The sequence below is a fragment of the Leptinotarsa decemlineata genome, unplaced genomic scaffold (genome assembly GCF_025532065.1).
Source record: "Leptinotarsa decemlineata unplaced genomic scaffold, Ldec_3_MD MMD2_tig00000882_RagTag_RagTag, whole genome shotgun sequence".
NCBI lineage: Eukaryota > Metazoa > Arthropoda > Insecta > Coleoptera > Chrysomelidae > Leptinotarsa > Leptinotarsa decemlineata.
In genome coordinates, this window is record NW_027412556.1 from 2107045 (window position 1) to 2121627 (window position 14583).

Genomic DNA, 14583 nt, shown 5'->3' on the forward strand with positions numbered 1-14583 from the left:
GGTCCGGAGTACACCTGGATTTTACGCAATTGTCCGTCACTTCGCGCAACGAAGGCCGTTTCCGCCTGATCACGGACACGGTAGCACGGGCCGGGGAAGTCTTCTTCGCTTCGATGGCCACCTCGCAAGCCGACGATGGCCTGCGCTCCCTTTCCGGTTCGGTATCGATGTAACCTCTGTTTACGCACCCAGAAGCTAGGTAACGTCTGTAGTTCTCCTCGATTCTTCGGAGACGGTTCCGTAGAGTTTCGTCGTCCACTGGAGCCGCCTCAAGGCCACACGGATTCGTTGGGTTCGATGAACTGTCCACGCTCGAGGGTTCCTCACATCCTGAAGAGTTGGACTCATCTTCGCTGCTGGGGTCCAAGCTTTTTAAGTAATTGTCCAAGTCCAGCAGGCAGTCTTCTATGTCTTGCTGCGCTTGTGTGGAACCGTCACTCGTGGGGGCGTTGTTCAGGGACGTGTCCAAGCCGTCGTCCAGCGAATGCAGCACGGGCAAGGCCTCCGAGTTATTGTCCTCTTGCTGAGGAGCGTCTACTAAGTCATAGTCGTCATCGATTGATATAAGAATGTCTTCGATATCGACGCTAGGTCGTCTGGACACAGATGGCGCAATATATGCCGCGGTTTGTAGCTTCTCCTCCAGCACTGGTAGTTCCGTGTCCAGGAGATGGTCGGACGTCTCTGGCTGGGAGGCTGTAGATGCCCTTGGAAGGATTGGCGACCTGACGTGAAAATCTATCAGATCCCCTTCGCAAGCGTCGTTTTCTGTAGACATCTTCCACTCTGTGCGGGTTCAGGTCATGACCTGCAATAGAGAGAATTGAATTAACCAATTGAGTCCAAGAGAATAATTGAATTAAACAAGATCCAGGTTATATTCTTTTCCCTGATTTGCCCGTTCTCACCAATCAATTCTACCCATGAGATAATTGTTTCCAGCGATCGCGAATGAACTTCTTATCAACTGAGAATTCGAGAAATGACTGTGCTTTCAGATATTAATAATGACACTAATTATGAAGACAATTACGTATCCACTGTCTAAGTTTCAATTAGGTCAGGGTCATGACATCCGTGACACCTTAGTCACAAACGTGTATTTCGTTCATCAACAGCAGATTGGCGTTTGTTTCGAATAAGTGTGTTTGTTATGATATTTTAATGATGACAATAAAGGCGACCCACGCTCGAACGTTATTGTTTTTAAGGAGAGTTAACTTCATTAGCTTTCATTCTATTTATGGGCACTTATTCAGGCATGTTGCTTGGTTAATTGAGCATCCAGGACTGTAGATCGTGGTGAGGAATACAAACAACCAACCATTGAGAATTTTTAAAGAATATGATATTAAGAATATCCATAACTGATGTTTAAACTTGAACAGAAGTTATTTGTTTACAATTATTATTTTATTCAGATGGTGGAAGGTGAAACGTCCAAAAAGATCGATGAGTAGTATCCAAATATTTTGCTTGCAAAATGGCAAATTGATGGAGCTACTTCTTAGAAGATTGGTTTTCTCCATCTTCGTATAGTTCAAGTGAACGATATAGTACACCCTACCTTCAAATAGCTCCCCTTTAATAATATAGTTAGGGAGCTAACTAATTTCGTTATTCAATAATAATTTCTGATTATACAATCGATCGCTTCAAAAACACTTACTTTCTTCGAAAGCTTCTGATAATAAATCCTCTTCCATATTCTCTGTTTCACTATCACTGTTGTCATTTGAATCAATAATGAATTCATTTCTACCATTAATATGGAAGTGCCCAATCTCCAATCTTCAACCAAAATTACTTTCTTAATCCTTTTTTGCCAGTCTTCTTCGGTAACATTAGATACTTCTCCTTCAATTAGCTCTATTATCTTCTTATCAAATTTTGGAAAATTATTTTTACTCCTGATGTTTTGTTTTAATTTTCCCCAAATCAACTCGATGGCATTAAAAACACAAAAATAGGGGGAAGTCTCAGTCTGGTTTATCCATATTTTCCAGCAATACTCTCAAGGGCATACACTTTTTCAAATGTTTTTGTCTGTAAAACTTCAAGTAGTTGGTTTTTGGTATAGTAATCTTCAAAATACAAATTGTTATCCATTAAAAAACTTTGTACTTCATCTTTTCTCAAATTTTTATTCGGTATTTTGATGAGCTGTCGCGAATGATAGAAAGCGTTGTCAAGAACTATTACACTATTCGTATCCAAATTTGGGATCAATGTGTTTTCAAACCATTCCTCGAAAAAAATAGCTTCCATGTTCTCATGATAATCAACATTGCAGTGCTCAAGTTTTTTTCCACATAATTTTAAAGAATTCGGAACCCATCCTTTACTTCCTCCGCAATGCACAATCATTAGTCGCGATCCTTTATTTGCAGGTATGTTAGGGGTATACATTCTTAAACCATCAGTCCACCATTTCGTAACTATGTCGTCATACAAAGTTTCGTCCAAATAGGAAATCTGCCGTCGTTCCTGTCTATATTTTGTTATTTGTTCTAAGGATTTGTTACGCAATTCCACTATTCTTCTACTTTCCATAATTGATTGACTTTTGTTTGTCATTTTAATTTTAAATCCTAGTTTCTTTATCCAATTCTGAAGAGGATTTGGAAAAGCTGAATACACTTATTTGAATTAATGAATCGAAGAGGTTTTGTATAATATTTTTATACATATATATTATATGTATAATATTTTAAAATTCTTGCGAAGCGCTTTCAACTTTCGTCATCATCAGTGCTCACCTGAAAGTAAGTGATCTAGCTGAAAAGGAAATTTAGTGAAATTGAAGTTGTAAAATTTTTTTAAAGTTAAGAAATTTGGAAAAATTGTTTGAGATTACTTACTTGTCAGGCAACAGGAAGTATCAAGATAAGTGAATTGTACATTGTAATATTTGAATTATATAAAACAAAATAGGCCAAAAAAATACATTTTTGGATTGAGGCCATGTGGTTCAGTCAAAGTATCTTATGAAGAAGGACAACTTGAGACAGAATGTGTCAAGTGTCATGTTAAAATAATGGTACCAACTTGAGGAGTGATCCATTATGGATTTGATTGAATATGTAGAGGAAAAATATTGAACAGAAGACTGGGGTTGGAAGTTGGTCGACAATGCATTGAAACCTATTCAGACTTTACTCCCACCTGCGCCGGAAAAACTGTTGAACACATTTTTTTGCAACTGTAAAAAATGATGCTGCGCTAAATGTGGTTGTAAAAGAGTTGGACAGTTGTTTTCTCTGGCATGTACACATTGTCAAGGACAGTCATGTTCTAATGCTGAATCACCAATAGTGGAGGATTCATTTGATACCAACGAGGAAACATGCATCAAGAAGAAGAAGATCAAGAAGAAGAAGAAGATCAAGAAGAAGAAGAAGAAGATCAAGAAGAAGAAGAAGATCAAGAAGAAGAAGAAGAAGATCAAGAAGAAGAAGAAGATCAAGAAGAAGAAGAAGAAGATCAAGAAGAAGAAGACCAAGAAAAAGAACGACAAGAAGAAGTATTTGAAGGTTATGACTCAGATGAATAAATTTTTACATTTTTTTAATTTCAATCGCTTTTATAATTTCCAACCCTTCCCTAATATATTTTATTATGCAAGTTTTCAATTTGACAGAATCACAACAGACGTGGAATAGACCTACTGGGAAAATCACGTTAAAAAGAACGCGCTAAGTACACTAACTCATAGGTGGTGTGGAAACGTGTGTATATAATGACGATAACAACTTTTACAACTTTTTTACTCGTCGTATCTCAGAAACGGTGGCTCTAAGAAAAAAAAGTATTGAAACATTTTTTGTAGAGAATTTCATGATCTACAATTTTTATCTCAAGTTATTTTATGATAAAACTCACCGTTTTCCTGAAAATCGCGAAAAAACAAACGAGATTTTTGACCTTTGACCTCGAATAAATTTTTTTCCAGGCATCGCAATCATTCGGAATTTTAAAACTATTTTAAACTATGTTTGGAACAATTACACGCGTTTGCAACTTGTTGTAAATTTATGTAACTTCCAATGTCTAGATTGACCGGATTTTAACATAAACAATCTTACGATACATTATCTGCATGTTACTAAAACGGTATGGGCAGCGCACGTCATGATAGCTCTCAGGTAGCAAGAATTTTTTCGACTTTCTTAATACCTATCTGTTATATTATGACCAAAATTACACAAAACCTTTGTAAAATGAAGCGGATACAAATATTCACATCTTTCCCAGGTTTCCCTTCACCCTTTACTTGCATCCGGAACAGATGGTTTCACTCCCATACTGCATTATTTTGCTGCCCACGCCCCCGCCAATGAACCATAAAAATGGGGGACATATTCTGCAAGAGAACAATAGCGAAAACTTATTACTCATGCCGGAAAATGATATCGCTAATAAGTTATAGAAGTGGGTCAGTATTGCAATACCTACAGTTATAGTCTGTCTGCTACGGATGATTTCGTTAATGATTTAGTTCATTAGTCAACGTTTAAGCGGAGACGTTAATGAGGAAACGGAGTGTGAATAACCGAATTATATTATTAGATTGTGAACGATGAACAGAAACTACTCATTCATAAAATACGGAATGTGGTGCTTCCCCTAAGCTTTCTGAAAACTTATGAGCAGCCAGAGGCGGATTAATTACACCCTAAGAAAGGCTTTCAAGATTTATAACATCCATTATAATTAACTGGACCTGTTAAAAAAATAAGGTTAATTTTCAAATTTCGCGGGCTGCGATTAGGAGTTTTCATTCTTCTTACCATGATATAGTTCAAGTAAACGATATAGTGCAACTTAAATTCCAACAGCTCCCCTTCAATAATATGGTTAGGGAGCTAACTAATTTCGTTATTCAATAATCATTTCTGGTTACATAAGAATCCCAAAACTATTATAATTTATATAATAAAAATATATATGATAATATATATAATAAATATTTCGTTCACTAACTTTCTTCGAAAGCTTCTGATAATTTCTCTTCCATATTCTCTGTTTCACTAACACTGTCGGCATTTAAATCAATAATGAATTTATTTCCACCATTAATATGGAAGTGTGCAATCTCCATATATTATTTTTCAACCAAAATAATTGTTTTAATCCTTTTTCGGTAATATTAATCTATTTCGGTAATATTAATCTATATTAATCTTTATTAATTGGCTCTATTACTTTCTTAGCAAATTTTGTTCGCAGGCATCTTGAGCGTACACATTCTCGAACCATCAGTCCACACTTTCGTAACTGTGTCATGAGTGTCATACCAAGTTTCGTCCAAATAGAATTTACAGTCAATATAATTATCTTTTGGTATAAGTATAAACCACCCCTTAGACTGCTCCCAAACCGCTGTCAAATTATTCATCTCTTAGTATATCGTTCTTAAGTTTATTCGATGTACCAATACCGAATATTAACCTGGATAAACACTTTTGGGGATTCAACATAATTTTCTAGAATTTTCTTCAGGTATAAACCACCGCTAAGACGGCTCCCAAACCGCTCTCAAGTTATTCATCTCTTAGTATATCGTTCGTCATTCTATTCGATAGGTCAAAACCGAATATTAACCTGGCTAACATTTTTGAGGATCTAACATAACTCTTGAGAATTTTCTTCAATTATAAACCACCCCTTAGACGACTCCGGCCCGCGACAGCCAATGTTTTACTGTCATCAATCAGGCCCGCGACAGCCAATGATTACCTAATTGTTGTTACTATTGCTGTGATAAGTTGAAGAAGAAAGAAGAAAACACAGAATGATAATTACTCGGTTTTATTTACTTGCAAGGTAAAACTTAACGACAGAAATGATGACAAAGAAAACTTAACTCAAGTATCTAAGTTTAAGCATATTAATAACTAACAAATAATTGAAATGAATCACAGTAAAACAAAAACACTAATCTACTCGCCACAAGATGTCGTTAAGTGTCACAATACACAATAATAATTGAAATGCAAAAAAAGCGTAAGTTTGCTTAGGTCACGTACTTAGCGACTATCCTAATCTAGAAATATAGTTAAGGGCAGAAATTGGCCCTTGGAACAAACTGAAAAAATCATTATGGCCCGAAGACTTCAAAGTTTGGAGACTCCTGGTCTAATCGATAAGCCAATACCGAATATTAACCTGGCTAAACAATTTTAAGGATTTAACATAACTCTTGAGAATTTTCTTCGATTATAAACCACCCCTTAGACGAGTCCGAAACGGTTTCAAAATCAATAATCTCTCGGTATATTTTTCTTCAGTCTATTCGAAGTGTCTGTACTAAATATGATCCTGCCTGAACATTTCTGAAAATATCAACGGGATTTTTCAAAATATTGTTCTATTCCTATCTCAAAATACACGGTTTGTTGGTATTCTACTATTGAATTGTGCAAAATATTAGTTGTGGTACCATTTCATCTCAGATTGAATTCATGCATTTATGAACAAAAACTTTTTTTATTCATTTCAGTCGCCACTGATTGTTTGTCTAGACAGATAAAATCGACCACTGAGAAATGACTGATACAAGAGAAGGGCCTACATAAGAGAAGGGGCTATGCCACAAAAGTTGTTTTTTGTTTCTATTGGTTCTGGATAGTGCTGCCACCTATGGACCACAACACGAACTCCTTGGAAGTGTGTCATACCCCCATATCCATTTTCGAAATGAATAATAATGTATTTATTGTATGTTTTCTCAAAAAGTTGAGTTTGTATTAGAGCCCCCTCTTTTACTGAGGCACTCAAATATATAAAATTGAAACTTGGGGGTAGGTGCTGCCAACAAGAGGGCATGAATTTCTTCACGTCATTAATTAACGTATTCTTCGAGTTTTTGAACGTACGTCCATGTCTGCATTCCAAGGAAAACAAATTTTCTTTGAAACACCCTGTATCTTTCTTTCTAAGGAAAATGTGTTCAGTATGTATTATAAACGAATAGACACAAGTGGTTTCTGATAAGCAATTTATGACACATACTGAACAAAGAACAATATGCTAATTTAATTATTTCGAACACAAGTTGTCTTTGCACAAAATCCTTTAAAAGTTAGTGAAACTAAGAACAACAATATTCCCATTCAATAACCAATTTAATAACTCTCGCTGGCCCATAAAGAATATACCAAAATGTTCCAATACCTTTCGAAGAACTCCGTTTTATTTATTTTCCCAAGTCCAGATAGAATAGACATTTGATTGCAACACACATACACACGTCTTTCACTGCATAAACTCGTATCTTATGTAAACAAGTCAAGCCTGATATCCAGGCCATCTCTGGATGTACACTTCCTTGTAGTTCGACACGAAACACAATGAAAATTAATATTTATATAAGAGTGGGCACGTTTGAAATTATGATAAAATGGTAAAGGTGTTTCAAGGCAAACAAATACTATTGATTCATTTCGTTTGAAATTTCAAAGTCCAGTTGCAGTATGCAATAACCAGAAGTAATTTTCAAAGTAATTGCATATTCATGGCAATCCTACAAATGTGTAATCATTATATACAGCGCATTCAAGTTGAAACGAGCAAACTTCAGTTTTCAGGGGAAACATTTCTATGTAAAAGATGTTTTTGACAATACGATGTATGATGGAATTGGCCGATACTTGATGAAAATCCATAACTAATTCAAAAAACACTGTATTGTGAGATTTTCACTAAACGATTTTACAAAAACGCAACACGTGTTTCGCCATATAATGGCTTCTTCGGGCGTTTCTTTATGTAGTACCGGTGCCACAGTTCCTCATTGATAACTCTCCGGGTCGATGGATTTGAAGTATAGGTTCTACAGAATAACCACCCTGGTCCCCCGATTTTACTCCACTGTAAGCTACTAATTTCAAGCCGCCAACGTCATCCCGCCCACTCACGAACATAGAGGAATCCTTGTTGAAGGAAAGGTCTAAACTTCGCCATTGCACCAACATCTGTGCCCACTTTGGAAATAATAACTGCAGTGGAATCCACCAGCTCCCTTATTGAGGCAGAAGAATTCAGATGGAAAATCAGAGAACAGCTAGATCTAGAACCAGTTCCAACATCTAATATCAGCCCTGAAGAACGAAGAGACCTGAACGGGCTTTGTAGAGACAACACCATCAAGATCCTACCTGCAGAAGAGGAAAACGCTATTGCAGTGATGGATACTGATCTCTACGAACAGAAGAAGGTGCTTCAGAAAGGAAAACGAAGACGTTAAAAAAACACAAGTCTATTTTTCAGAAAAAGATAGAGCATGGCTATCACCGCACCACAGTAAGCCCCCTCACTTGTATGGACTACTCAAAATTCAGCCACTCAGAACTTGTCCAATAATCTACCATTAATCAAAGAGCAAGATCAACTAATCAGTTTCAACGTGTAAATCCTCTACACTAACGTCCCTGTCGAAGAAGCACTTCAAATCATACAGAGGAAGCTATCCGAAGTTGGGAACCTGAAAGATAGAACAAACTTACCGATACAACTAATCAGGGAATTATTATGCAGTATAATGCATGCAGTATACGAAACTGCTACTTCGACGAATTATTTACGTTTGGATAGTGGCGAAATGGCAACAAACTGATATCGGAGAGTACCTTGTATTACATCGAATGTTTCAGTTGTCAATCAACAACATTGACATAATTTCATATTTCAAAACTTCTTTGACATCTGTCGAAGAAGTAAAGAAATAAGCTATCAAAAAAAGGAATAACTGCGTATATATTCGAATTTTTTTTTTATCCATTTTTATCCATAATTTCATATTTCAAAACTTCTTTGACATCTGTCGAAGAAGTAAAGAAATAAGCTATCAAAAAAGGAATAACTGCGTATATATTCGACTATTTTTTTATCCATTTCTGAAGACGGAGGCAGATTTTGGCCTTCGAAACGTAAAAGATAAGTATTATTTCTTAATAATTTTTTTGATAGGCAAAATTGTTAAATACGACAAGTTACTGATAAATAGAAGATTTTTCTTTGTGAAAAATACTTTGATTTTTACGCAGTAACTTATCGGGGTAAACTAAAAAGTTTGTCCTTCTACACTTGTATAAAGTTCTCCATTATAATTTTTATATTTTTCAGATTGTGGAAGGTAACAATTACCCAAAAAAGGTCGATGCAAATCTTGTGTTGAATCAGTATTTGAAAATATACTTTTATAGCAATTGCTTGGTGATGGCCAACATTAATTTAAAAGTGAAGAATTACAATAACTCATCATGTCGTTTTTCTTTGTTCAAGCGATTTTTATTTGAGGATTTATACGAGCCCATAATGCTTATCCATTCAAATCCGGTATCTCGGTATCTTTCTTCGAGAAAAAAGAAGGTTGCTGGTAAAAGTCAATGTCATGGCACACCAAAAAAATATATTTGCGGTTCTCTGCGATACGTATGCGTGTTATAAAAGTTGGTGAATTGTTTGAACGAACAATTTAACAAGGACTACAACAGCCTTGGCAACAAAATGAAAGGTATACGCGTGGTAAGTTCGCAATCTCATACTCTCTGTTCATCCACACAAACTTTGGATATAATATGGCCTTGTACAAGGTCACCAGTTCTCTTGTCTGGCTAAGAAGTGATTCACTGGATTCTGTTCGTTGCTAAAATATTCAGCAATGAACAGGAAATGGATGAGGAAATGTTCTATGAATGTCACATGTAGTCATTAATATTGATTTTAAGGAAATATTAGAAACGAATACTTAACAACGTTCTTCCTTATGACTATTTCTATCTGAACGCCCATTGGCGTTTATAGTCCGGTCAATTTAGACGTTCGAAGCTACCTAAATTCCCACCAAGCTGAAAATCAGTGAGATTGTTTAAAAATATGATCAAAAATAAAATTTGAAAGTTCCCCATGTATCCCCTTCACGGAAAACATTTTATTCGAGGTCAAAGGTCAAAAAAATGAGTTTTTCGTGATTTTCAGCAGAACGGTGAGTTTTATCATAAAAATATTTCAGACAAAAATTGTAGATTACAAAATTATCTACAAAAAATGTATCAGTGCTTTTTTTCGTACGAGCCACCATTTTTGAGGTATAACGATTCAAAAAGTTGTTAAAGTTGGGTTTCTCCAGTAGGCCAATTCCACGGGTCAGTTGTGATCCTGTTCAATTTGAAACTATTGCACAATAATGGATAATAGCAGAATTTTTGCGCCTATCATTTTTTCTTCAAATCTATTATTATATGAATCATGAATAAAAATAGATAGATAGATTTATTAGTCATTTGTGCTACATTATGTAGATGGAACAGGTCATATTTCTCAGGTATATTATGTGTAATATTGTGAGATGTCATTTGAATAAAAAAAATAACGTGACACACATTATTAAAATAGAAATAGGTAAATAAACACGATATATACGTCACAATGGTAGTGATATGACATTACCAATTTCAAGTATAAATTCATCTATTGTATAGAAACCCTTTTCTGATAGAAACACTTGAGGTGGCATTGTCTTCATATCGCATGGCAGTATATTAAAGAGACGGATACCAGCAAACATAGGAGACTTTTTATACTTTGCGTGATGGTGTTTTTGGGTGATGAGCATATGGTTATTCCTAGTATGATAATTATGGACTTTCAATCTCGACTTTAGTTGTCTAAAGTCGAGATTGATCTAGATAGAAAATTAACCCCAGTAATTATTTCTGTTTTATGAAAATTCTGTCCACCTCAGTTGCTAAACCCCAGACAGCAATGTTGTTGTGGATAATGAACTGAAACTTGTCGGAATAAACTGATATCAGTGCTTTAGTATCTAATTTATTCTTAAGGGATTTAATGAGATAATAGGATTGATTCAATTTCTTGGATGTGAACTCTATATGTTCTTGCCAAGTAAAATGTGAGTCCATTATTGTTCCTAAGAATTTTGTTGAGCTTATTAACGCCAATGTTCATTCCGAAAAATGAAATTGAAATCATGTAGGCTTCGAGATGAATTCCAAATTACATGCAGACAGTTTTTCTCGGGTTAATTATAAGTCTATTCCTGTAAAAAATTTATACATTTCGTCTGCGTAAAGGTATATCTGTTTTTCTGTTCTGTTTCTGTTTTTTCCGTTAATCAGCTGTCACCCTCTTATCGCACCATTACTTATATTATTAGGTAGATCATTCACATATAACAGAAAAATATGTGGACCGAGTACACTACCTTGAGGTGTACCATTTGTTACAAGGAATTTATCGGACATTATATCATTCTGTTTCACCTGGAAATATATATTTGTTAGGAAAGTTAACAAGAAAAATGTTCCTGCTGTTTCTGTTAATATTTTTTCTACCCCAACTACTCACTCTTACATAACGAAATATCATAACCAAGCACGGGGTTTTATTCTTTTATCGAGCCTTCTTTATTTACCACTTTGAATTCTCTGTAAATTATTATCAGGATGGTTTCATATGGCGAATAAAATTATATACTATTGATATTATTATTAACAGGTACTTATCATTATTATAAGCCACTTGAATAATAACTAATCGCTTACCACCGAATCTTCCACAAAATCGTCGGGATCACAATATATTTTCGAGTCATCGTAAGTAATCATAACAAATATTCGTTGTGTGACTTTACACATGCGTAGCTAACTCCAAAATTGACTGAGGTACGACAAAACTACGTTCGGTGGAGTGATAAGTCCATGCCACATGTTATTTAGATAATTTTGTAATGGTTCCAATAACAAACACATAAAGCGAGTAACAATATACACTTCAAGTTGATAAGGTGCTTTATTTTCCGTTACTTTCTTCCATGAATAGAGGTGCTGCTGTTGAATAAGATATCTGGTTGTCTGTGTATCCCCAACATGACTCATGTACTGAGTGAGCAGTGAACACGTGACGAACGTCGATCATAAGTCATGTTAATCAATGCGTGATATTCACAGTATATCTGTGAAAACACTTCACGTTCTTATTCCTTGAAATTTTTATTCCGCAGTTCATTGACGATTTTGTGAGTTGCAATTGATTATTTCAATAAAAACAGTTATTCACATAGTTCTTCAACTATAAAAGATTCAGCTGCAATTAGATACCCTTGACAGAGTAAGGAAAAGAGCAAACCTCCCAAAAGCCTTGAGGGACGAGCTCGGGAGTTGCGACAGCAAAACACTATTACACACCTACAAGACCTACATAAGATCATCCTGATGCACATCCACATCCTGAAGCTGAAATATGTTGGTAAAATTTCAATTTGTTATCCATGAAGATTCCCAGGAATTTAGATTGGTTTTCATTCTCAAGAGTTTGTCCATTCAAGTATAAATTGTTAATACTACCGCTGAAGGTGAGTAGGTTTGTTTTTTCAATATTAAAGCACAAGTAGTTTGCGTCACACAATTTTTTCACAATTTCTAAATCACTAGCGATAGTTTATTTCATATTAGAAGTATTTTTACCATGGCAAAGGAGAGTGGTGTCATCCGAAAAGATGAATTGGGGGAGTAACAAGGTCATTTACATATATGAGAAAAATAATAGGGCCCAGTACTGATCCATGTGGAACGCCCCATAAGATGTCCTTAGACATATACCATTTACCATAGACATACACTTTTTGAGGTGTACAATCACTGTTTATCGAATGACGTCGAAACAATTGAGCACACACTCTGCAAAATATCTGATGTACTACTGTTTTAATATAAACAGAGATGAGAATTTTCTCGAAAATATGCCACTGCCATTTTATTGGTTGTAATTGTATGGAACCATCAATAAAAGTCGTTATTATTATTATCATTCCATTCATCATCTCTCTGTCGACCTTTATAACAGAAAAACTTGTAATAAAGGCCAATTATCTAACACGGAAACACTTATTGTCTGAATCATGAACAATGTACTATCTTTGTTTGATGTCACTAATTCCAATGCATCTACCCGAAACAATTACTCGTACATATGCCAATTAGAAATTGAAAGTATTTGCGTTCTGTGCTCGTTATAAATATCCTTACAGAAATCTAATAGGTTATTGTCGCTCGCTTTGAATGGTGTAACAACTTCTATTTCCATCCATGATATTTTGCAATTGAAATTGTACTGCAAGAGCTTGGAGTGGATTCCCACGATTTTTATTATGAAATAGATATTATTAGGTTGTTTCAAAAGTTTTGTCCCTTTTATTGTCATGTGTTTTCGTAGACCTGTATCTCACTAAATAATTATTATCTGTGTCGTGGTATACAGTACATTTCTTCAATGTCCCCCCCTCTTTTGTTTTTTGAAAAATTGAAATTTGGGATATTGAAATTAATGCATGAATACTTTATTTCAAAATTCAGAAATATTCAAAAAAATTAAATAGAAAGGTGGGTCTTATGACACATCATTTTGCAGCTCCTCATGAATACTTCACAACCATAGAATGTCAAGTCAATATCTTCCCAGTAGGTGAATACAAAATGGCGGAACATTGAATAATTCCCTGAAGACGAACCCATTAATCTTGTAAAACTGTTATTTTACGCATTTCCGTTAATCTAACCATTTGTCAGACTTGAAGTTAACGAACTTCAAACTTAAATTAAAATACTGACAACTTATGTTGTAACATACTAAACAAGTTGACAAGGCGTTTCAAACTAACTTTGCCACTGAAATTATTTTCAGTTTTTTAAAGGATATCATCTAAAAAGAATGTTGCTATGGTTTTTGCTTATTTTCTTATTATCAATACCTCAACACGAAATAAGTTTTGAGTATATTGCAATAAGTTTTGAGTGTATTTTATCGAATTTTGGTAACCACAATATTTCAATTCATTTTATCTGGTGGTAGAGGTGGTATTTTTACGTTGAAGAGTGTCAAATTATAATTTACATTTGACGTGTTTCGGTAGACGGAAGAAGACTCAATCTCCCAGTTCAATGGTGCGTATGAATCATTGTCATCAAATAATCATTTTGCCAACTGGTTTTCGAAAAAAGGAACAGGTATATAATAATTTGCTAGTGTAATGTTGGTGAATGCACTTTTCATAAATTTCCAGTCCAGGAGTTTCACCTTGAAATAATAAAAAAACCTTCATTCCAAGTTATTTTCCTATGACGTAAAAATCACACTATCTATAAAATATATCATAAACTAAATCACCATAAATTTCAATATATCAACATCATCCTACAGTATAAAAAAATAATCGTTTAGTCGGTGATCAAGTTGTAAATTGAATGTCATCGATAAAATTATACTTGTATGCTATTAATATGTCTTACGTTATTTCCACAAATCGAAAGGAATAAATTAGTCGAACAAACGAAGTCTTTTTCTCGGAAGATCTTAAGATGAGCTCCGATTTCGACGATGTTCATAAAATTTTTCTTTTTTATGTTATTTAAAACCGGAATCTTTTAAAGCACAGACAAAATTGTTTATATTTTTCAAACAGTATGTATGCTATTTATATAAAAGATTCAGTTTTATGAGGCTTTTTTTCATTTTTATACTAACTGGTATAGTAACAGAACAATAGATATTATTGTAAACAAT

The 14583-nt window shown here is 34.7% G+C and overlaps 1 protein-coding gene across 1 annotated transcript in view; it reads right to left on the reverse strand.

The window, feature by feature from the left end:
- The window catches only part of bdg (sodium-dependent transporter bedraggled), a 78962-nt gene that overhangs the window by 52527 nt on the left and 11852 nt on the right, over positions 1-14583 (reverse strand). The window contains 1 exon segment of the mRNA XM_074174779.1: positions 1-808. Coding sequence (XP_074030880.1) covers positions 1-778 — 778 coding nt within the window. The 5' untranslated portion in view covers positions 779-808.